Below are 25339 nucleotides of genomic sequence, written 5' to 3' on the forward strand. Positions count from 1 at the left end.
ACTTATTTAATTCACCAGAATGAGTTCCTTTGAAACAGATGCTCGAACCTAACATTTTACTGAATCAATTTAGGTTTATTGAAACTGAAATATTTTTTAAGGGTTATATTTTTTGTTCTTCTGCTAATGTAGATGTTAAATAGGACTGGGCAGTATCATCTGCCTCCACAGCTCTGTGGTGAATCGTCCTGTTTCAGTTTCTAATAGCACACTTGTTTTCTTTATCGTATGATTTTCCCTGACTTTTCCCTTTTCATAGTGCACAGGAGAACCTCCAAACATAACAACATTCCTAAAATCCATGAAACATTAATTCGTTTTCATTTAATTTTGATGCAGGCTACATGAGTGAAATAAAAAGTCTGAACATGGTCATTGTTTGGTAGAAATTGTATGTGGGTTATCAGATATTTCTGATCAAAAATGTTAAAAAAACAAACATAGAAGGTATGATATAAAATGCCCATGAAAGTATCCCACATTAGAATAAGATTAAATAATCTGAGAACAGATGTTAGTAGAAGTTAAATTACCTGTACTGAGTTTCATCATTCCATTCAGTAACCCATAAAGATATAACCATAGCTTTTCTTGGTTTAAGGGGATGCAGGTTTGTTTTTAATCCTGTGAGGTATTTGTCTGCCGTTTTGAAATTGTCTATAGTCATATAATTGTTTATTTTTTTTGTTGGCATTGTCTTTTAATTGTATGATAATACCATTTTAATGCATATATGGGAAAAGGTGTGAGCATATAGCTTTATTTTCCATATATTCGCTATAAATGTAAAATAAAATGTAAATATAAAAAAGAAGAATGGTCATATATAATTACTCAGAAAGTAGAAAAAACTTAATGTATTGTGAAATACAGACTATTATATGAGTCCATGCATAGATACACATTATGTTGGTTTTTGTTTGTTTTCTGTTGGTGTTGTTGTTGTTGTTTCCTTACATATGGTGATTAATGTTTCTTCCGTAAGGGGGAGGTATACACTAATGAATAGCTTATGATTTGTCTATTTTTGCATGTTTTGAGCCATCCTCCTATTTTCATGAGCGTAAATGCAGCAAACGATATTAATTTTCTGATTATTTTAGTGTGTGGATTAAAGGTTCATACATGAATTCGAGGTTCGATATTTCATAAAGCGTTGATCAACGGATGACGCATTCAAATGTTCATGTAGGATACGAGAATTCAAGAGCTGCTGGTCGCAAAAAAAAAAAAAAAAAAGCAAACCTGAAAGGCAAGATAGCAGTTGTTTCATGTAAATGATTTAACGACAAACAGGCTGAATAAACTGCATGGACAAATTAAGAAGGTTTATAACATAACGTACTATTGATACATAACGGTAAATCAGAAGATTCCCCTGTTAATTTTTTAGTTTTTTAAATATTCTCCGCCTTTAAATATTATGGGAATTTAGAAATTGCTGTTTCATTTACCGTATTACTGGGTGGTCCGTAACCAGTTACGCTGTGATTACGCTATTTCCCACAGCGCCTGAATGTAGCAGAAAGCTCCTGGTGACGGAGCAGAGGCAGAAAAGCGGCAGGGAGCTGCCAGCATCGTCTCAAACCGTCGCAGGACAGAAAGGTGTGAAAATATTGGTCATTTAGACAGCAGAGAGATAATACACGGAGACGGCACTGTTTTGATAATGTTGTCACACTCTGAAAAGGCTAGAATACATATTTCGCGTGGTATCATTTGGCACCAGAGTGGCGTTAAGTTACACGCACTGCTACGTTAGCTGGTTTTGGCGTTAGCATAGTGGTGTTAGCCGTTGCTATAGAATATTTCTACAGTGGAGGTTAGCGTTAGCTAGCCCGCTCGTAAGTTAAACGAGCTAATGTTAGCTTGCCGGTTAGCTTCTCGTGTGGTCTTTAAAATCTGAAATTATGAGATCGTCCAACAGACTAACAGATTCCGATTGTTATTGTGGAAGTGTTATGGAAACTGCGCTGTCTAGAAAGGGAAGTTTAATGTTGGCTCTTAGCTCCTGAATGTGTTGCTCCTCTTTGATCATTTGACAGCTCCGTGTCAGTGGAGATATGGAAACGCCAGGGAGGATAGCAGCCACACCGGACGCCCTGGACTTCACGGTGGAAAACGTAGAGAAGGTGAGTTTTTGGGCTAGTAAGTCCTTGTCAGCAGCCTGTTGCCTCATAGAGGATCGGGGGTTTGTTGACTAAATAAGTCGTCATGTTTCGAATGAGACAGACATTGTGAGAAATAAAGCGCTAAACCTTCATTGTAATTTCAACTACATAATGCATCACTTTTTTTACAGATTTCGCTTGGACAGATCTGTACTTGCCTACGGGGATTTAGCTCATCTGTCCCTGTTGGATCTATTCTCGCGTCTTCAGTTTAGTCTTTTCTGAATGAGCAGATGAGAGCAAAATAACAGGTTGTAACCCGCGAATTCATTGCCATGCTTGTCACTGTGAAACGTTTGTCTAGGTCTTGATTTTTTTGTGTTGGATTGGATGTGGGCAGGACTGACTGTGGCTGCCAGGTTGCTGTGGTGAACCTCCCTGCTGGGTGGTCACTGAGTCGGACGGGAGCGGATGGGTGGGGAGACAATGGGGAGGATGGAGAGAGGGAGAGAAAGAGAGAGAGAGAGAGAGAGGTGTTCCTGTGGTGGAGCAGAGTTGATGTGATGAGATGGACTGGGGGATGAGGGGAGGGAGGGGTGGGACAGGACGGGGTCGATGTCTGTGACAGTGGCTGTAAAGAAAGAGGAGGGGGTGAGAGGCGCTGGTGATGCGACAGATATAATTAGAGGCAGGTTTGAGGGAGAGAATCTCATTCCTGAAGGGGAAATGGCTTGTCTTGACACTGTGCTTTCTGTTTTAATAAAAATGACAAATACCAAGGTCCTGTCTCCCTTTAGACAATCTCTATATTCATTTGTTCATGTTTCATTTCTACAAGTGGAGAGGGTGGTGTCGGTGGAATGTATTATTATAATTATTATTATATTATTAGAATTTGGTTGAGGGTATGGAAAAAGCAGAACTATTCTTCTAATTTTGTTCACATTAACTAATGTTGGAAAAAATACCAGTGTATATACTGTATGCACACCCAAGTAAGTGTATAATTAATGTAACTGGCAAGTGCATACATGTTTAGTTATGATTTATTAGGGTATTTCTCAGAAAAAGGAACTGATATTCAACCTCATACATTTCCATGGAATATTCAGTGAATAAGTCTATTTGTTTATTAGGTTTTCCGTTATGTTCGTGTCTCAGCTTCAATGGAAGTTAGTGTGCATTTTCATATCCCAAGAAATCAGCATTAATCTGCTCCGAGTGGTACAGCAATATCAGTAATCTTATTAACTGATAAACACTACAAATAGCATCTGAAGCATCATATCCTATGAAGGCTATGAGAACTTTTGTTATTACACCGCACTTGCATTTCTACTCTGAGATACTGTTCTTCCAAGGCTCAGCTATATTTAGAAGGCTTATTTAGACTGTTTGGGTGAGATCATTTTTTTCAAGGTAATTTAGCTAGAATGACATATTTGTACTTAATTGTTTGTGGAATCAGCACGATACTGCTCGTTCAGTGGAATAAGAGGGAGACGAAAGGTTTCTTTGTAATCAGTGTGTGCACCTAAAAGCATCATATTAGTGTCTGCATCAAACCATCAGCTTAATGCTTTTACGAGTAATTGTATTGTCCTCTCTGCCAGACAGTCACAGCAGCAGGTAACTGTAAATATTCACGCCACCAGCAGATGTTGTTCATCGGAGGACATCAACAGAGAGAGAAATTGTGCCTCTCAAAAGACGATGAGAGCAACTGCAGTTGCTAGAAAAGTGAAATGGGGGGAAAAAAGATTAGCAGTGCAGAATTGTCACTTTTGTACAGTGGGCTGTGGTGGAGATGATGGTTCCTGGCCCAGTATTTGTATGTGTTCAATAGAAAGGCCTTTGTTCAGTCTTGGGTCAGTGAAACAAACTACCACATTGTCAGTGACTTTGTGTGTGTAATGAATGGGTTTGTAAACTGCCTTAAATTTCCGCTTGACTATAATTAGCTTCAGAATCACTATCCACCAAGCAAGTGGATTTTAGAGTAAATTCATAGCTCTACACTGTGCTGTTGAACAGTGTGCAAATCAGATTTTTTTTTATTTTTTTTCCATTTTGCATTTCTCCCCTGTGCCAAACAGCTACTGTACCACCAGAAAGAAGCACAGCACAGCTCTGGGTTGGCATCTTGCTCAAGGGCATTTGGTCAGGGATGGAACTGTGTTACTCTAATTATCTGTAATCACCTGGCCAGCCCTATACCCACACAGGATGCTTTTCATAGGAGGCTTTCAAGGCCTATTCAGTAGTTCTCAGCTCCCAGGCTCTTGGCTTGTGATATACCTCTGCCATTTGGAAACTGTCTTCAAGTAGATGTATTTGACAACAAGTACAGTCTTCTTGTTAAATAGATCTGTGGAACTAAAAGCAGAGGAGATGATTCAACCTGCCAGCTAACAAATTACAGAGCAAAGCTGGGCAGAGAAATCTGACACTGAGAAACACTGCGTGGTGTATTGAATAGTTTTGTAGTGGCCTAGGAGGCTATTTCAGAGGAAAGATAGCGATCATCATAAATATTTCCATCCACTTCTTGACAGAAATAAATAAAGGCTCAAGATGGAGCGCACTTCTTGTCAGTTACATGATACACACGTGCTAGCAAATACATGTTTTTACATTTTTCTTGTTAGCAGGCATGTCTCATATATCCATTGATTAAGTGACTGTAGGTGACCAGTCTTCTGAATTGTGTAGTGGAAAAGGAAATTGTTTGTGTTACTGCTTTTCATGTGCTGAGATTTTATCTCTCTTGGCAACATGATATTCTTAATTTCTGTCTTGGCCGCGTGCTGTCAACAACCGCCCGCGCACACTCTCACACAACCTATTCTTCTTGGCTCCCTCATTAATCATCATTCCTCTGCATGTCTTTGATTCTCACAGTTACAACACGCTGTCATGATGGGTCAGTGGTGTGATTCTGCCCTCTGCAGTACAGCACTAGCACTGTCCCCCCATCACTACCATGACTTTGCACGAGACACTTTAGTGGACAGATGGCTCGAAAACACAGTGAACCTATGGCAGAGAGGTGTGGTAACCTGCTGAGTGTGAACAGTATGCAAAGATGTGTCCAATGTGTGTGTGTGTGTGTTTGTGTTTTTTTTTGTGTGTGTGTGTGTGTGTGTGTGTGTGTGTGAGTGAGTGAGTGAGTGAGTGAGTGTGTGTGGGCTTTTGCATTTATGCCTCATACGCATTTGGGGAAAGACATTTCTGTGATGTTTACTAAAACATCATAAATATGCCCCTTTTCAAACCTATCTGCTTCTCATTATCAATGTTTTGCACTTGCTCTTAATTTTAATATTGATTTGCTTCATATTTGTCCTGTATAGCATACAACTACAGTAAGACTGGTTATATGTGAGAGCAGATGGTGAATCTGTCTAACTGAGCCATGCTTTTTCACTTGCATCCCCCTTCCCTTCCTCCTCCTGTTGCAAAAGGACAGGAGAGGAGGCTAATGACCTTTGACGCTGTCTGCCAAGAGTACGCCATCCTCAGGTGAAGCCAGGTGGTTCATGCAGGTTGCCACCATCTGGAGACACAGTTACTTGCCTCAGCTGCAAATAAACACTGCTATTCTAGGGATGTTCATGCTCTTTGCTTGTTTTAAGAACCTATTAATAACGGACAGTTACTGTAAGCAGAGATAACTGCTGCATGTCTGGCGTGATTTCTAGGAGGAGACAGGTGGTGATTCTTTGTGAGAAGATTAAAGCAGCAAAATGAACAGACTGTTTTGTGTCTCGTGCTTTGATAATAAACCAAGGAAGGACAGACACGCTTAGACACAGACACGGCACTGTTTGGGATCGGATAAGGAGAGGTCTGCAATCACACAGTGGACTGCAGTAATGATCGGCTGCTGCTTTGAACTCCGATATCACAGCCTCGTTTACAGAAAGGGCAGAGTGGAGCTGACTAACAAAAAACATCCCGATGTTAATGCTGTTTAGAATGAGGGCTTGATAATGATTTATGAAAAGACCATCCTAAATCACAACACAATAACATTTCATCAGTTTTGTCATGCAGCTCTGGAGACATACCAGCCAAGAAAAAGTCAAAGCCATATACATACTGTATATACAGTACATGCTGCACATATTGCACCTGCACCTATAGCTCCCTCTCACACAAATAAGTACATATGCCACCCGACTGTCTGCAAATAATCAGCTCATTAACAGCTAGCCAGCCAGTCGCATACAGTAAGTGGAGACAGATAATTGCGTTGCAGGATGGCGAATGGGGAGAGAACACCACCTGAGACTCTGTGGTTCCAGTGGCTATTGACGCTGTGTTGGTGTTCTTCTTTACAGCTGCAATTGCATCATCGTACTATTATTGACCCTCCCTTGTTAGACAGCCTAAACTTCTGTAATGAGGGAATGGGGAGACATGTAGATTTTTACAAGAGATGAAGATAGAAAAGTGGTGGATGGAATGAAACTGGATGTTTCATGGGCTGGAGGGAGGTGGCTGGTGGCTGAGGAATTGATGTTAGCAGGCTTCGGGGGTGAAAGACAAGGATCACAAGCTTAGAGAATAGATTTTTTTTTTCCTGTGTTGCTTGTCAGACACTTAGTGCTGGCTGCCAGCGGTTTTAGTTCAGTGAGCATGTACATATGTGTGTTTGTGTGAGCCAGAGAGAAAAAAACTGGCATTTTTGCAGAGTACTGCCTAAACCTTTCTTCTGGCTCTGTCCGGATTAGAGGTGTCTGTTTAATTAATGCTCCTGTTTTCTCGTCTTTTATTTCCCATTCTTACACCCATCCTTCATCTCCTTTCTCCTTGGCTTTCTTGTTCTTCTTGCACTCAAGTACTCAAATTACTCACAGCTATACTTCAGAGAGTGCTGTTTTCAGGTCATTGCTTTCTCCATTGTTCAGGTTTTTGCAGTAAACTATCTACTATATGTTTGTGAGTGAGGAAAAGATGCTATTTTTCAAGGTAACAAGCTCTTTCCACCAAACAAGCTCAGAGGACTGTGTTTCTCTGACACACACTATTGTAAATGTGTGAAGTGCAGTTGTAAACATTTCTTGAATGGACTTTGTTGTTCAACCATCCACAGACTGTATGGATTCTTTGGACTTTTATTCTTTTCTTTCTCCTTCCCTCTTAGGCCCTCCACCAGTTGTACTATGATCCCAATATAGAAAACAAGAATCTGGCCCAGAAATGGCTAATGCAGGCTCAGGTCTCGCCTCAGGCCTGGCAGTTTTGCTGGGCCCTGCTGAGCCCAGATAAGGTACAGTGTACACACACAGACTCTGACATGGACACACAAACACACACACATTAAAAAAATCATTTGCATCATTTGCATTGATCTTATCGTTTCTCACAGGTGCCAGAGATCCAGTACTTTGGTGCTAGCGCACTTCATACCAAGATCTCTCGCTATTGGTCAGACATCCCCACTGACCAGTATGATTCTCTGAAGACTCAGCTCTTCTCCCAGATCGCCTGCTTCTCTTCCGGCTCCAAGATGGTGCTCACCCGGCTGTGTGTGGCCCTGGCCTCCCTGGCGCTCAACACAATGCCTGAGGCCTGGCCAGGCGCAGTGGCAGAGATGGTGCGGGTGTTCCAGGAGGAGGGGGGAGGGGTGGATGGACGGGCACGCTGCCTGGCATTGCTAGAGCTGCTCACTGTCCTGCCTGAAGAGTTCCAGACCAGCCGCCTGCCACAGTATAAAAAGGGACAGGTATGTCGGCAGGCACCACCCTCTCCCAGCTCTGTGTGTGGTGATGACTGCCTGTGCAGTATTCACAGGTTTTCTTTTCTTTGGATTCTTGATTTTTAAGAACTGACTGAATTGTGTCTTTAGTAAAAAGTATAGAAAGATTTATAGATTTGTTTAGTTAGTCTTTATATTTCCTGATATATGATTAAAACCATAACTTTACTAATTTTAGACTATTTTGTCAGCAAACTTGCTTCTGTTAATACGTGAAATTTTGAAAACAAAGGTTGTATATTCCAAAAAGCAAAGTAATAAATAGTCATCACATTGGTGCATACCAGTATAGAAAAACATTATACCCAGATCTACACATCAAAGAGAAGGACATGCCACGTGCGTGATTCATCAGTCCAACCCTTGTTATCATCTTCCATCAAGGTTCGGGGTGCCCTGGGCAGGGAGTGGGGGTCAGTATGTCCCTTACTGCAGCAACTGCTGCGACGGACGGACAGCCCCGGGGCAGTGAAAGCTCGCGTGCTGCGCTGCCTGTCATCCTGGGTGCTGCTGGATGTGCCCCTCAGCGAGAGCGAAGGCCTGGTGCACGACTGCTTCAGTGCCCTGCCTGACCCAGAGCTCTTCGACACAGCGGTAGAGGCAATAGTCAATGCCATCTCACAGCCTGACTCCCAAAGGTGTGTACTGTCGTGGAAATTGCATGAATATCCCAAAAAACCAACTGTAGTATTTCCACAGGACAAATATGCAGAAGTTTGTACTCATACTGGCATGCCAACCCAAGAAAAAGGGAGAAGTAATGATGCTATGGCATTAAAGCTTGTCATGGTAATAACTGTAGATTTTACAGTGAGCAAAAATGGAGGTAGAGGAGAGTAAGAAGAGAGAATAACTAAAGATGCATTAGCCAACAGCAGGAAACAGACAGGGTGGGCACTGGAAGGCCATTAGGGAGGAATGGAGGACAGGAAGAAGGGATTGATACAGGGCAGGTTGACAGCCAGGGGGAGGAGAGCGGCATTTCTCGGTTGGCTGGCGTTGCTATGGCTACAGAGCTGGGGAGAGATGTCATCATGCCCTGGCTGATTCAGACATGGCAGGCACCCATTACCCCTCCCCTAGGGGGGGGGGGCTTGGTGATGGGACGATGCAATGAGAAGAAAGGGTGCTAAGAGAAAGAGGAGGGCAGGGGGAAGGTGTGCAAGAATAAAAGACTTCATCCTGCATACCTCTGCACTGCTTCACAGACAAGGGGGGTCGCATCTGTGAAGTTGCTGCTGACAAGTCAGTTTAAACACACTGAAATTACGCCGAGCAGATGGTGGGAAAGACGATTAATGACAGTGGAGTTACAGGTAGAACATCCTTAGCCTCAGCAAGTGTTGCTGGGCTCCTAGGATGGACTCTGTTAGCCAGTCCACTAATAGTCCACTTGTTTACAAAACCAATTTCTTTTCCTATTTCTCTTTTTTGTATGTTACTCAAAACTGATCACATCCCTGTGTCAGTTGCATGTTTGTCAGATCCTCCCAAAAGTCTTAACTGTCTCATTAGTGGCGTCTCTTGAGACACATGTGGCCTTTGTTTTTGTCAGTGAATTGTGTGATTTATGGGGTTACATTTGAGTAGCTATACTGTTATTTCTGACAAGGTGTAAGGTTTTTTTTACTCCATCTTCTCTGGGAAGTCAATTTTCCATCTGTGGATTCTGCTTTGTTTATTTTATCTATTGTATCTTTTCTGCCTCTGTTTCTCTGGGCTCTTCCTTTCCCCTTTCTCTCCTCTCACAATCAGTACTAAACCCTCCTCCCTGTCTCTTGTTCTCTCCCTCTGTTTAAACACATTACAGTCAACTCATTTGGGGGGATGCTATTGGTCCAGCTGCATCCTGTTGCCAGGCAACCCATTTCCCCTGTCTCAGAGTGTTGCAGTAATTGCAGAGGGGATCAGAGGTGGGGGAGGGGGGAGGTGGAGGGAATAAAGGAGTCAGGAAGGAGGGAGAATGTGTAAAACAGCAGGGCAGGGAGCATAAGGGGAGAAGACGGACAGCTATGAGGTGGAGAAGAGGAGGCTGCAGCAGACACTCTCAGAGGATCCTCTGGAATGTCATCTCTTATGAGGGAAATAGGGAAACATACAAATCCATTCTCCCCATTTAATCGCATCACATGCACACCAAGTCCTCTTCTCTGGAGCCAAGAGTGCATGACCTGCATTTGCAAAGCACCTTGTTAAAAATGAATGATCTTCTGAGTGCATAAGTGCAGTCTGCCATTCACATGCACACATACACACACATACACAGTCACTCACTCTGAGTTAAGTGCAGTTGGTCCCTGCGCTGATCTCTCAGTTACTCAGGCAGCCAAACACATTGGATGTAGGCCAGAACACACACAGGTACGGGCTTATTAGGTGGAAGCCAGAATTCATACACGTTACATCTCACAGCAGGGTGGAGCTCTATCCAAAGAAAGCTGAATCAGTGAGGGCTGCTGGGTAGGGGACTCGGCTTCATAACGCAGGAGCATAGATCCAGCTTCTCGGCTCATAAGAGGGCCTTAGGGAAATAATAATAAATGCTTCTCAGGACCATGGCAAGAGATGCATTTAACCTGCAGAGCAAAGGATGCGTATCTGCTTAATTTTTCCTGGTCACTTTTTTTTTCGGCTACTGCTGTTCTATAAGGAATTATATTAATGTTGAAACAATGAGCTGATTAATCAACAGACAGAACATTTATCAAAAGTTTTGATTATTTGAATAATTATTTAAGGTACTTCTAATGAAAAATGCTTTTTTTGGTTAGGATTAGGGTTTTTCACAATTTCTTGACATATCATTGATAAAGTGATTAGTTGAAAAAGCAACTGACTGATGAATTGATCATTTAAATCACAGAAGTAGCAGCTCCTCAGAGAAAAACCCAGAGTTACAGTAGTTTTTTTAGGTTGAGTTTTTTTTTTTCTCTGAATACTGTTAAAGTCACACAACCTTGCTGTGTCATTGATGAATATTCATCGACCTGGACCCACGTCCTTATTGATGTTCTCATGAAAGAAGAAGCACCGCCTGCATTCCACAAAACCCCCTGGGACTGACACACACGTAATATGGTTTACATTTCCAGCATTCACACATGCACATAATCTCCTCAGTGACATTCAGGCGCACAAACACGCACACTCCTCATCTCCAAATGTCACCCCTTCACTGGCTGTCATTAAGGATGACAGGAAGATGTTGTCTGATGTTGTCACATGAGCAGATCTGAGCCTGTGTTTTTGTGTGTGTGTGTGTGTGTGTGTGTGTGTGTGTGTGTGTCAGCACATGTGTGTGTTTAGCTGGAGTTGGGGAATTATGGATGGCTGAGGCAGCAGGAAGAAGACAGTATAATAACTGACAGCAGCACAGCTCTGAGCTGGAGCTTTGAATAGATTTTCTGGTTCCCTGGTAGATGTGTGGGTTTTTAGGGGTGGGTGTGCTGGATCAGAGGTTGGACTGACTTGGACTGAGATTTGATTTGAAATAAACACTTGTCTTGAGAAGGAGCAATAAATACATCATTCTAGCTGTGAGCGGTGTGAGTCAATTTTTATTCAGCAGCCGAGGCTCACTGGCTGTGCATGTGATACTCTTCTCCCACTGTGCCTGGTTTTAATTTCTTTAAATGAACTTGACTCTAAACTGTTAATTCTGATGTTTTCTGTCTGTGTTTGTGTGTCCATGGGTTGTAGATATGTGAACACTTTGCTTAAACTAGTTCCTCAAGTGCTGGCCCTGCAGGAGCAGCTCAGAGAGGCTGTTCAAAATGGAGACATGGAGACCTGCCACGGTATCTGCCGGATCGCCGTCACACTGGGAGAGAACCATTCCAGGTGTGTGTGTGTGTGTGTGTGTGTGTGTGTGTGTGTGTGTGCGCGTGTGCGCGTGTGCGTGTGTGCTTTTTCTTAGTAGGCCTGCATCAGTGTAAAATTTTTTCTGATATTCTCTAATTCAATTATATTGAAAGCAACAAATATAAAATGTGTTTCGCTAATGCAATATATGACTACTCTCAACAAAATGGTCCAGCATGTGAGAGAAACAATGTTATGTTCAGTGTCTGAGTCTGCAGTCTCTACTTCTGCCATGTCTCTCTTTCATGTGTTATAGGAGAAAGGTGCTCGTTCACCTGTGTACCAACTGCATCGGACTGCTGTCGAATAACACCTTCTCTCTTTCTTTCCCTTACACCCACCTCTGTGTCTAGGACACTGTTGGAGCAGGTGGATCACTGGCAGAGCTTCCTGGCTTTAGTCAACATGATCATGTTTTGTACGGGTATCCCTGGCCACTACCCAGTCAATGAGACCACCAGCTCCCTCACACTGACCTTCTGGTACACACTACAAGTAAGGAATGTTTAAATTTGATCTCATTGTGTACTCTAACTTAATTTGAAAGTAATGTTGTGATAGCTTGATAAATAAAGAGTCATTGAATATTTTCCAACTGGCATGATTTACACACTTCTCTGTGCACGTACAACTAGCCCATTGCTGTATGGCAAGGCTTAGTAAGAGATGCTGGGGTCTGGCCTTTGTCTGCAATTGGCAAATTACTAAATGTGACAGCTTGTCTGAAAACATTTTCTTTTTGTCTTCTGTGTTATCCAACATAATCAATTTCTTGGTTTATGCAAGCTGGTGGAGATTTTGAATGATTGTGTTGTTGTTTCCTAATAAGAAAACTGACATTTACTTGAGTGTCTGTTAGAAGCCTTTGTGTTGGAAACACTGTGAAAGCCTGAACAGATGCTTTTGTTCTGTAAAGTTCATAAATAATTTAATGCTCCAGACCCAAAACTAATTCTTCTTGTCCTTGTTTATTCCTCCCTCCTCAGGATGAAATCATGTCGTTTGAGTCAGATAAGCAGGCAGTGTATCTGCAGGTCTACAGGCCAGTGTATTTCCAGTTGGTGGATGTTCTGCTGCACAAAGCCCAGTTCCCATCTGACCAGGAGTACGCATCCTGGTCCTCAGATGAGAAAGAGCAGTTCAGGATCTACAGGTGTGTATATTTTTGTTTGTCTGCATTTGTATGCCTTACCCTGCCTCTGTGTGTCGTACATAGCTCTTTCTGCTGTGCACTGTTGTGAGCAAGTGTTTCACTGACAGCCTGAGTGTTTCAGAAATTACTCACTGACAGGATGATTGGTCAGCAAATGAGTGTGTTTTTCTCTAATAGACTATCGCAGGACTGGCAGCTTAGAGGGCAGAACCTGTGTGGCAAATAGATTAACAGATAAGGTTTCAACATCGCACGTCCCTAAAATGTCTGTTTGTGCATGTCTGTCCTTCAGGGTGGATATCTCAGACACACTCATGTACGTGTATGAGATGCTGGGAGCAGAGCTGCTGAGTAACCTGTACGATAAACTAGGGAGACTGTTGACTAATGCAGAGCAGCCCACGTCATGGCAGGTGGGTGAGACACACACACACAGATGAGATATTTTGAACTTGTTTCTATCTCTTTTAGTGTTGTACAGAAACCTAGTGTCACACTAGGCCAGTTTTTGAAGACCAGCATGTTCTTTTGTAATTTTCACATTATTATACTTAGCATTAGCATGCATAAAGTTTGCACGCTCAAATCAAAATGCACCTCAAGATAATCCTAAAGATAAGTTGAAAGAAAGTTAAAATGTATATTTACAGGACTTGGACTATTTGAAGCATTTTTCATGTTGAATTTGAAGTATCCTCACTTTCCATGCTTAAACTTTTTCTGTTCAAACATCAAGTTCTCGTTATGGCATTTTCATTGTCATCTCACACTCGCTCACTGTGTTCTCCTCCTCCAGCACACAGAAGCTTTGCTGTACGGCTTCCAGTCAATAGCAGAGACAATAGATGTGAATTACTCTGACGTCATCCCAGGCCTCATAGGACTCATCCCCAGAATCAATATCAACAATGTCCAGTTAGCAGACACAGTGATGTTCACAATAGGTAAGGCAAATACTGGTTGTATCATGACAATGACAACAAATAAAGTGTCATTTAAATGTGCAGAAAAAACAATGCTTCTCATTCAGTATCTGAACTGTTCTCCTAATAGGTGCACTGGCTGAATGGTTGGCAGACCACCCAGTGATGCTCAGCAGTGTCTTGCCCTTGGTGCTGCAGGCTTTAGGGAATCCAGACCTCTCTGTTTCCTCTGTCTCTACACTCAAGAAAATTTGTAGGGAATGCAAATATGACCTGCCACCCTACGCAACCAACATAGTAGCTGTCTCTCAGGTATGTGTATACCTTTTTTTTAAATATCCTATTACCTTTTCTACCCAGTTAATCAAGTACAAGAGCCAATAATAATATTTTTTTCCTTACTTCTAATGGTTGTAGATGGTGTTGCAGATTTCTGTAATCTTCCTGCTTTACAAAAATAACATTTTGAAATCACTTCAACTGTATTATTTTTAATTTAGTTTTCATTTCAAAATAATGGAACAAACACTCTGACTTTTTTCTCTCAAGGAGGTGCTTATAAAGCAGATCCACAAGGTCAGTGTTCGTCCTCTCTCTTTCTGTTTTGGCATTCAGTTCAGAAGTGACATTTAAATAAGGAATGTTGTGAAAGAATTATTTAACTTGCTTGCAGGATGACATGTATTAAAAATATGCTTGTGCTGGCTGTACAGTGTAAAAACTCTTGAATGACTCTTAGCTCTCATGGTTGAACTGACACAAAAACCTGTGATCATCTCTTCCTGCAGACAAGTCAGTGCATGTGGCTGATGCAGGCTCTGGGCTTCCTGCTCTCTGCTCTCCCTGTGGAAGACATCTTAAGAAACCTTCACTCTCTCATCACCCCATACATTCAGCAACTGGAGAAGCTAGCGGATGAGACGGTGTGTACGCAATGTGTAACAACACACACACACACAAACATAGAGCAGGCACAGTTGGACTCTGGCCAATAGGAACAGGCCTTGTGTCTGTGTGGTGTCACTGCACTGGAACATTTCTCTGTGGGACCAGATTGGATTTGACCCTGCACCATGGGCTAGTGATTCACATGGAAGCAGCAAAGACGCACTTTCTCTCCCTCATGCAAACACACACGCACACCACAGGAAGATGAATTCAGAGTTCAGAAAATGAAAAATGGCCCACGTATAGTAGGTTGCGCTTTTACATGTGCATGCACACAGTCACGCAAAAGAAAATTCTTTACCCTACTTAAATGTCAGGTCTAATGGAGCCTGGATTTTGTGACTGTCATGCTGGATGGTACAAATATGGAGCCATGCTTATCTAAAAATATACAGTTTGATATCTACTGGATGTGGAGCGAAGTAGAATTTCTCCTGATCCCTTGTTCTACACTCAGTAAAGACCTCGGGTGGGGTGAATAGAGACGTCAGCTTAGATGAAGCTTTTCATTTCTCTGTGTCTATCTCTGTCCTGGATTCACCCCTCACTCTCCACACAGCAAACACTCACACACACAGTGACACAGTCACACACTGTCTCATCCATCCTTTCCGACTTCCTCCCTCTCTTATTGTTTTCTGTCTAGCTTTTTGATGTATCGGCATTACATCAGACTAAGAAATCAGGTGCTGTGGCTGGAGCCGGACAAATAGTGGCACCTAGTGGGGGCGCCCTCAGGTTACATTACATCAGAGGTGAATGACCATGATGTCTGACAGGGCTGACAGCAAAAGCTGATGGAGTAACTCTTACAATGTCAAGCATAGTGTGCTCACATACTGTTGTTGTTGTAGGATGACTGGTGTACAGCAAAAGCATCAACACTGTGATGAGAGATGTGGCTGCACAAGGGTGTGGCAGCCACATCTTTGTCTCTTCATGGTCTTTTGGCTCTTTTACATCACCATGGAGACCGAGCAATGATTAAGTACAGCTAGTGAAATCCTAATTAATGATTTTAGCTGAGTGAGGTGTGCGTGTTTGTATGTGCAGATGTCAGAGAGAAAACTGGTAAGAGAACAAGCTGTTACCATCTCTCTGTCTCACTGACTACACCCTACACACTGACTTGTGGTTTATGTGTTTTAACCAGGGTTGAAATTAATTCTTATTTATCAAGCAGTCTGTCATTTTGTTGATTAAGTATTATCAAGTTTTACTCTTTTCATTCTATAAATAGTAACGACAAGTTCCCACATTTAACATATTCTTTAGCTGTTGTAGATATTCCATCCATCATTTTTAAAAGTGCTTGGTAGTAAGTCTATCCTTTAAGGTTTATCTTCTGAATATTTTACCACTTATTTGTCAAGGCAGACACTTATGCACTAAATGTGCCAGATGGGCAGCAGGTTTAGGTTGTATACTAGCCAGTTAAGATCATTTTTTTTATCAATTTTTTTCTTTTGTTGTTTTCTTTTTTCAGCCTAATCCCTCCAATAAATTGGCAATCATCCACATATTGGGGCTGCTGTCCAACCTGTTCACAACGCTCGACATCAGCAAGCAGGATGACGAGTCAGTGGACAGCTCAGCACCACCTGTCAAAGCAGCCCCACCCCCACCTGGACCAAACCCAGTAAGCTACCACACACCATCATCATCCTCATCAGCAGGGTTGGGCAATTTAACAAGTATACTGATTGTTATGGGTGAGATTTATTGGCCAATATATATAATATGTTCCATTTAAAGGCTTTGTAATGTAGTGTACAGTAGTTTGGCAGTTGGGAAATACAGTGGGGCACATGGTGCTTGCAGCCATATGAGTTCTGTTCCTCTCACCCCCACCCCCCTGCTGCCTCAACCACTGAATACATCGACCATTGCTGGTTGAAGTAGTGAGGGTGGCCAACAGGAAAATTGTGCCCCGTCACTCAACCATAGTCATTGGTAATTCTGCTCATAGGCATTCATCCATGTGTAAATGCAAATCTCTAATGGTATATCATGTTTATTACTTTGCTTTTCTATTCAATTTATTCAAGTTTTCATTAAGTTTTTTCTGTGTGTGTCAGGTGGTGGTGGTTTTGCAGCAAGTGTTTGCTCTCATACAGACGGTACTCAGCAAGTGGCTCAATGACTCGCAGGTTGTGGAGGTTAGTTGTCAACATGTGCACTCACATACTGTCATACTTCTGCTTTTGTAGAATCTGGTCCATGAATAATATGGAGATGTGATGACATTTCAGTGACGCTGACCTCATGTTGTTCCTCAGGCGGTGTGCGCTATCTTTGAGAAGTCGGTGAAGACTCTGCTCCATGACTTTGCTCCCATGGTGTCTCAGCTAAGTGAGATGCTTGGGCAGATGTACAGTACAATTCCCCAGGCCTCAGCCCTTGACCTCACACGACAGGTACAAACATACACACAAAAATACACATTAGTATTCTTTCTTTAACACTATGTGGATAAATACGAGAAAGGGCTGCATATGAACTAATAAGCTACGCACCGGTGAGGCCAAGATTAATCACAATACACTTTGTGTTCATGACTAGGTTTTCAAGCAGCATTTTTTGACCAGGTAAAACAAAAACTCATTAGAAAATGAAATTTGAAGTTACACCATTTATAATAAAAATTGACTCAGATGTTTTTCTACCCAGTTGATATTAATTTAACCAACTTACTAATCGTGGTTTCTTTATCATTGGCAAATAGTTACAAATAATAAATTACTTTATCTTATCACATTATGGATTCTTCACTCTTCAGGATAATATACACCTGCTGAAAGGTTCATGATAGCATGTAGTCTGATTATTTCTGTCTTTCTGCAGTAACCAGAATTTTTTTTTTTTTTTTTTTATGTAATAGAAAGACAAAATGAACATAGTTTCTTTGATCAAGGTGAGAGAAATCCAGTTAACAGAGGTAGATTTCTGCTTGACAAACCTGATTTTGTTGGCCATTTATATTAACCTTTAAATGTGAATGACAATAATCACATGCAGGAAAAGTAATAGTGTGGCAGCAGCGTGAAGGGATGAAATCTTTACTCATTGCGTTTGTATCCAAACTAATTAAATCCAAGTTCAACTGTAACTGAAAATTAAATTAATTAATGAATAAATAAAATAAATAAGTCAGTTTCCACAGCTGAACAGTAGGTTATTTGTAAAATTCAGATACATTTTCATAGTAAGAAAACTGTGTTCTTATTATAGAGCTTGTTTACTCACTGCACCGGGCTACAGTGTCAAATATCACCAATAAAACGTGTTAGCATCGGTTCTGAAATGTGGCCTGGAGCAGGAGAGAAGTCTCAATATTAACCAGCTGTAGGTAAACAAAGGTTTTACAGTAATCACGTTACTGTAGTACATGTGAAGATGTTCTGTAATAACCTGGTTACTTGTATGCAAGAAAACATGGTGAGTGTCTGATTTGAAGTCCTGCTGTTTTAGATGGTGCATATCTTTGCCAGTGAGACGGACCACTTCCCACCCATCAAGGCTCTGTTTGAGCTGGTTACCTCTGTAACACTGTCCATCTTCCAGCAAGGTAGGGGGTCCAGCAGGGCTGTGACTGTGAATACTGTGAACTGTTTTTATTCAAATCAGTGGTAGAACTTTGAAAGCATCTGATCATATTTGATTTTCGAGGGTCCAAAATCATAACTCAGTGTAGCAGGGGTAAAGACTGACATTGTAAACAAATTTGTAAAAATAAAAGAAAACAAATTTGTTTCATATTTTACATATATTGTGGTGACATATTCCCCTAATTCCACTTATGAGTGCTGATGTACTGCTACATTTCTAGAAAATAAAACAACTCAGCCTTGAGGCCACATATAGGAAAATAACAAGGGGTCAGAGGTCACTGGACTCTGCTGTCACAATCAACCTTTAAACGTTTGCTCTCATTACTCATTAATGTAAGTGGAAACACAGAGATGTCTCTGCTCAATACATTGAAAAGACTCAAATGATGAATTTATTGGTGCAGACTGCTGTTGCACTGATCATTGATTAAATCTTTTTAAGTTCATTATAGTGCTTGCTTTAAACTTACACAAACAACATGTTGCATTGTTTTCTGTATTGATCAGCCTAGTCTCTGCTTATTCCATTTTTTCAATTCATTTTTTTTTTTTTTTTACATTCTTGAAGTTGTGGATGAATTTACTGTGTTTGGGCTGCATGAAAATGACTGTCATCCTCATGTGCGTGACCCTGGGGCCAGACTAATGTTCTGATTTTCACTCAACGTAAGATGGACATCACGGAGATGATAATTCAATTTACTGCACCTCGCCTAGAGTACTCGTATCAGGACTGTCTGCTGCTCCCCCTCCCTTTGTGTTGTCCCTTTTTTCCTCTCTTCCTTTCCTGCTTTGACTGGTTAAGTAATGGCTGCCTCTCCTCCTGCCTCTAAACTCTTTCTTTTCTGAGCAGGTTCCTCTCAGTAGACAGTATCAGTACAGGATACAGTCACAGCACAGAGACCTCTAGCTTATTCAGTCGGCTGACATATAACACAGCAGGGCGGGCAGCTCAATACAGCTGCAGCCACTGCTGCGCTAGGATTAGAGTCGGGCTCCCCATCACAGCCCTCTGAATAAGCCCCATATTTCCTCGAGGAGTTGTGTGTGGATGAGGGCCGGAGGGGGGTATTGAGCAGGAAACTTGTTTGGAGTCTGGGAACATCTAAAGCTGGGCGCTCACTACAGACATTTGTTCTGTTTTATTACAAGTTTGCTGTTGGAGTACCTCCAACATCAATCTTAAGCCATCGGAGTAAACCATGTTTTTAAAGTCAGGAGTCTCGATGTGGATTCTTCAGACCAGAAGCTTCTACAGGACTTGTGTGTTTAATTGTGCATCATTTGTAATCTGTCACAAAGAGTCTTGTAGTCTGTGTCCAGCATAAGGGAGGTAGTGATATCAGAACCTTTCCTGATCTTTGAGAGTGATTCAAACTGATGGCTATGGGTTCACCTTTGAAGCAAAGGGGATGTTATTGACCAGTTCTGAATGAACCCCTGATGATCACCTCTCTCCCTGAGGTACTTATTTAAATCTGAGAGGGAATGCGTTGTTTGTTTGATCACAGCGATATCAGCATTGTCTCATGGGAGAGAGGTGAGAGGGGATTGATTCAGGTTTGGTGCCCCTTTTCCTCCAAACTGTAACAGTAACAGAGGTGCCTCCTGGGTTCCCACTCCAAACCCACTTTTGTTTCTTTAGGTTTGTTCTTTTTCTCTCGTTACTTCTTTTTTTTTCTCTCCAAACAGACCCATGTCTTTGTCTTCTGCCTGTTTTTGTTTTTGGTTGGTCTGTTCTTCCAAGACTCTGCCAAAGCTTCATATGCCCCCCCTCCCCCCTTCTACCCCTTTGTTCCTTATTCACCTGTGAATTATTTCGATGAAATATTTTTGAGTTCTCTTTTATTTCCACATGACTGTTGAATCTATTCAGTTGCTGTTTGTATATTATTCTTATTCTCTTATGATTTCTTAAGTTTCATCTTTATTATATTTTAGGACCCAGGGATCATCCTGATATTGTTGATTCATTTATGCAACTCCAAGCTCAGGTGTGTTTTTGGTTTCTTATTTCATTCACTTTGGGTTTCTCTCTCTCTCCTTTTCTAGTTTCTCCCTGTTTCTCTGTCCTCTTCTCCTCTATATCTCTTTCTGTTCTTTGTTATTGGGCCCTAAGGTGTCCCATCACATAGGCGAGGCAGTGGAATGAAACATGAGGGGAATGTTTGAAAAAGAGACATCTGTCTCTCCTCAAACGCTTTTGATCCTAACAGTCACCTCACCACACAAACATAGTACTGACCTCAGGTAGGGTTTTTTATTTTCGCATCATCTCTTTCCAGTGATCTCAAAGTCTACACAAATCTCATGAATGGCCTGTAAAAACCCCATTTCTATGTCTTATGAACAAAAGTGTCCTGACTATTGCTGCAAATTCTAAGAAATTATTTTTATATCAATATTTAAAAATACTGTGTAGACATGCTGTCACAGTTAGGAGAAAATCTTTTCTCTCTTTTTCTCTGTTAGCTGAGAAAGACAAAAGTCATTTTTACAAAGCTTTAAAAAGTTGTTTTTTGCAAGATGACAGTTTATTTTTGACAGCCTGGCTTTGGAAAAGTTTAATAAACCTAAGATGTTAGGAAATTCTCATAACTCACAGAAGACAATGTAATCCTTCAGTAAATTATCATTGATTTATTACACTGCTCCACATGTTGAAGCACTTCATTTTGACAAAATCTTCTTTCCTTTATTCTGTAAAGTCAACGTCGGGGCACAATTGCTCCCTGGAAAAACAGCAACACACTCAGAGCCTTAGATGAAATATTTTAGTTGACGCGGCGCTCTTGGGAAGTTGATGTAACGGCGTCTGCATGAGCATTGTGGTCCCAGGTGACTGGTTAGTCTCTGAGCCCAGTCCTCCTCTGAAGTCATTCCAGCCCAGAGCCAATCAAAGCCCAAATGAATTAATATTCAACTAATATTAATCAGTTCAGACAAATTGGCTGATGGCTCTTCTGTTTTATATTTTTGTCTTCCGTCTTCATTCTTCTTCCTTTGTTTTCTATCTTTGGATAGATCTGACCTTCATCTCTCTCCCTTTCCCTCTCTCCCTCTCTCCTCTCCTCCATCCTGAATGAGTTCATTATTACAAGATGAGTTGTATTTCTCTTTATCTGCACATGTTAATTACTTACACACTTCTGTTGCATATTCAATCCAGTCAACCAAAAACAAGGAAAAGTAATGTTTCAAGTAAGATTGGTTTCAAGAAACAAAGCCAAAACCATCATTGCCTTTAGTTTGACTTAAGTTTCCAATGATTTCAAAGTTTGATTTTTTGTAATTTGTTTGTTATACCTGCTGAGTTCTGCATTGGAGGATCTCTGTATGAGTTTGGATAAAGTCTTTCCTAAACAGATGGAGAGTACTATAGCCTGGTAGGCAGATCTGGTCTCAGTCCTGTGTTGCTGTCAGATCCGGCTACCAGGCTGAGGGGGTATTGTTGATAGCAGTATTCTGAAGGAGCTTATGCAGTGGAATGTGGTGAAGCAGTACCGATTGGGTCGGGCCAACAGAAACATACTCTGTTTAATGCCTTTATCTGCCTCTTAGGCCCTCAAACGGAAACCCGATTTGTTCTTGTCTGAGAGTCTTGATGTGAAAGCAGTGTTCCACTGTGGTAAGTTTGCACATGGTTTACACAAACACACACCCCTACACACTGTACTGTGTGTCTCGCTACAATTCCTGCGAAATATGTGCCTGTCAGTACAAAGTACAAACTGTAAATGTTTGACACCATTCTTCAGTAGTTCATGTTTCTATCTCCCTCTCCCATTTCTAGGAGTTCTGTCACTCAAATTTCCTGAAGCTCCGACAGTCAAGTCAACGTGCTTGTTCTTTGTGAGCACACACAAATAAAAACATACACAACTTAAACTTAGCAAAGATATGAATATTAATTAAGCCCTCATTTTAGATATAGATGAGTCATTTGCCTTTTTCTGTGTGTGTCTGCCTTAGACTGAACTGTTACCCCACTGCTCAGATGTGCCTCCATTGGCCAGGGTGGTGCAGGAGGATGGCAAGCTGTTGATACAGGCCGTGTTGGAGGTGAGAAGCACCACATTACACATTTACACATCACACCACAGAAAAGTTTCACCATTTCACTGTTGCTGCAGTTTGCCGTATTAATCACACTCCAAACTTTTCTTGCTCTCTCAGTGTAATTAAGTCCCTCATGTAAAAAGCCTGCTCTGCTCTCTCCAGGGCATCGGGGGCGGGGCATCTCGGAGCCTGATGGACCAGTTTGCAGAAGTGCTTTTCTGTCTGAACAAGCACTGCTTCTCTCTGCTCGCTGTGTGGTTGAAAGAGGCTCTGCAGCCTCCAGGGTTCCCGTCGTCACGGGTCACAGCTGAACAGAAAGACAACTTCTCACAGCAGATACTCAGGTACGCTGCCAGACATTTGATGACAGGCTTATTAGCTAATGAGTCCATCCACTTGGTCGAGCACATGATTTTTCACATACACTTTATAATTATGTGTATTTTTCCTCTGTCATGCAGAGAACGAGTGAACAAGAGGAGGGTGAAGGACATAGTGAAGGAGTTCACACTACTGTGCAGAGGGCTCCACGGCACGGAGTACGCCGCTGAATACTGAAACTCTACCCTTGAACTCTCACCTAACCGTGACCTCTGCCCTCAGTGCAAACCAGCTGGATGCCACAACAAAACAGTTCTCACCAACCCTGTCAGTGAAGATATCATGAAATGATTGTAATGATAACCCGCCCCGCCGCAGGACAAGACATGGAACCATTCCAACACAGACGTGCCATCGGATTAATGGACAAACCTTAAGTCCGTGGTGGCTTTAGGGAGGCTGTCCTCCTGCTTCAGTTTTCTTTTTCTGTTCTAAGATCGATTGTTTTCTCCTCTCTCCTCTTATTTAAGGGTCTTTTATTTGGAAGAGCTTCGAGCAGCACTCCCAGCATGCTGCCTCACGCCTCCTTCTATCTCTGTCTTGTTCTGCCTTTCTAGATCTTCCTGTGGTTCCTAGGTTGTTTCCTGGTGATTAGCATCCATATGAAAATGGTAGTGGTATCGTACGTAGCTACTTGACATTATTTTTCAAAATAAATCAAATTAAGTATATAAATGTATGTACACATATAGAAAGATGGTGGTCATCAGTCCTGCTGCTGCTAATGGGAAGAGATAAGGACCAATGTCAGGAGGGGATTCTGCAGGAAAAATGACATTAATACAATAATATTTACTCCCACTCATGCCCCCAGGAGATCTGTATTGCCAAATTATCATGAAATGTTTTGTGAATATGTCCCTTTTTTTTGTTATATATGCCTTTTGGGGGGCTATGAGTGGAAAAGGAAGCCGAAGAACATAAAACTTGGACTAAAAACAGTCTGCTCTTTTGCCTAGCCCTCTGTGTATAGGGCTGTACCTCATGTGCATACAGTCCTACCCAGTCATACTGCAGTCTCCTCAGGTTGTAGAGTGGTTGTTATGCAGTGGTCCCTTCGGTAAAGCAGGACTTTCTAGAGTGATGTCTGGAGAGGAAAAGGAATAATAGTAGCTGGCAGTGAGAAAGAGGCACAGGATGGAAACTGAGTGTTTGGAGGAATGAAGGGATTAATAATCCTGACGATGGATTGCTTAGTCACTGTAATCGTGCAAAAATATTAATCAAGTTGTGAATATTAACAGTTGTTGCTGAACACTTCTGTGTATTTGAGTGTATGCGTGTGTTCATACCTGTATGTATGAGAGGCTGTGTGTGCACAGATGTAACTTTTTCCACTTGTTCAGTGCACTTATATTGGACCTACAGTACACATCCATAACTTCCTCCTATCTCTTAAACAAAGAGGCCATTCATTTCTTCACACCACACTCATTCGGACTACCCTCTTCTTAATGGCTGACCAGGCGCGTCCAGTATTTCACCTCTGCTGCTCATCGGCAGTCACACCCAGCCATTCAACCTCCTTATCATCTGGATAATCCATGACCACACTCTGCCATTTATCTTTTATTGACACCAACCACTGCTCTTAACACAGTGCTTTTGAACAAGCTAGCCAAAATCCTTTCATTCATCTGGGTCACTGCCTTGGAGAGGACCAAGAAGGATTAGAGTTCAGTAACAAAATCTCTGAGAAAGTTATTCAGCGTTAGCAACAAGAATTAGCACCGCCATTCTGTGCTCATCTGTTATGCCAGAGACATTATTGGTGAAGTGACGACTGTAAAAATACACTGTCTTGTGAATCAGCAGGACCAGTTGACATCTATTAACACTCAGCATCGAAATGTACTTGTGGTCTCTGATAAAACTTTATCTCAGTCTAATCCTTCTGTCTTATCCGAGGTGCCTGCAGACATGTAGCATGTATGTGTTTTGTGGGGGGGGTTTGGGGTTCAGGGGACAAACATATTCAGTGTGTAAGACACATGATTTAGACTGAGACTGGAGGCAAGAATCAGCTCTACAGGGTGAGCTGACCTGCCTCAGAGCCTGATTTGAACTGTGAATGACTGGACGTTCAACACTGATCTTATGTCTGTATTGTGGTCTCATTCTGAGGTGAGAAATAAAAAATGTTTGTCACAGTTTAAGGAAAGAGTGGTAGATGAAGGAGGGGAGGGAGGTATGAAATGTACATTTTTTTTTTTGTACCTTGGCTTTAATTTATTAAATATATCTAAGACTGCAGCTCCTGGCTCATCTGTGTGTGGGAGTAGTTTAATTCTGTTCTTTCAACACTTCCAGCAAAGACACACTCTTCACACATCCTGCAGATATTTTTTCAAGCTCCCCGAGTACAGGTGTAGGTAAAAGCACACTTTGAAACATGTAAGAGTATGTATCTCATTAGCTTTTAATACCTTACATTTTTCGATTTGGCCATATCCAGCCAGGTCATTGAAAAAAAATGTTAGGTTTGGAGTAATTTCTTGTTTAATGAAGGTTAACTTCTTCCATCAGTC

The 25339-nt window shown here is 41.7% G+C and overlaps 1 protein-coding gene across 1 annotated transcript; it reads left to right on the plus strand.

Moving 5' to 3' along the window:
• The first annotated feature begins 1518 nt into the window (after nucleotides 1-1518).
• On the plus strand, nucleotides 1519-25064 carry LOC139626853 (importin-13-like). Its single transcript, XM_071487383.1, has 23 exons — nucleotides 1519-1605; nucleotides 2046-2132; nucleotides 7261-7386; nucleotides 7486-7842; nucleotides 8260-8513; nucleotides 11575-11715; nucleotides 12090-12231; nucleotides 12723-12889; nucleotides 13182-13302; nucleotides 13686-13833; nucleotides 13943-14124; nucleotides 14362-14388; nucleotides 14601-14735; nucleotides 16247-16399; nucleotides 16839-16919; nucleotides 17040-17177; nucleotides 18232-18328; nucleotides 20313-20365; nucleotides 21933-21999; nucleotides 22165-22223; nucleotides 22344-22433; nucleotides 22593-22774; nucleotides 22892-25064. Exons 2-23 carry the CDS (start codon nucleotides 2064-2066, stop codon nucleotides 22986-22988), a joined length of 2886 nt encoding a protein of 961 aa, XP_071343484.1. The 5' UTR covers nucleotides 1519-1605; nucleotides 2046-2063; the 3' UTR covers nucleotides 22989-25064.
• Nucleotides 25065-25339: the final 275 nt, after the last annotated feature.

This window comes from Trachinotus anak, unplaced genomic scaffold (assembly GCF_046630095.1).
Source record: "Trachinotus anak isolate AG129_WGS33_773 ecotype Australia unplaced genomic scaffold, CSIRO_AGI_Tana_v1 ptg000010l, whole genome shotgun sequence".
In the NCBI taxonomy this organism is placed as follows: Eukaryota; Metazoa; Chordata; class Actinopteri; order Carangiformes; family Carangidae; genus Trachinotus; species Trachinotus anak.

Coding starts and splice junctions, on each gene's coding strand:
- LOC139626853 (XM_071487383.1), top strand. CDS start 2,064: ATGGAAACGCCAGGGAGGATAGCAGCCACACCGGACGCCCTGGACTTC. Junction 7,387..7,485: donor CCCTGCTGAGCCCAGATAAG/GTACAGTGTACA, acceptor CGTTTCTCACAG/GTGCCAGAGATCCAGTACTT. Junction 22,224..22,343: donor AGTCAACGTGCTTGTTCTTT/GTGAGCACACAC, acceptor TGTCTGCCTTAG/ACTGAACTGTTACCCCACTG.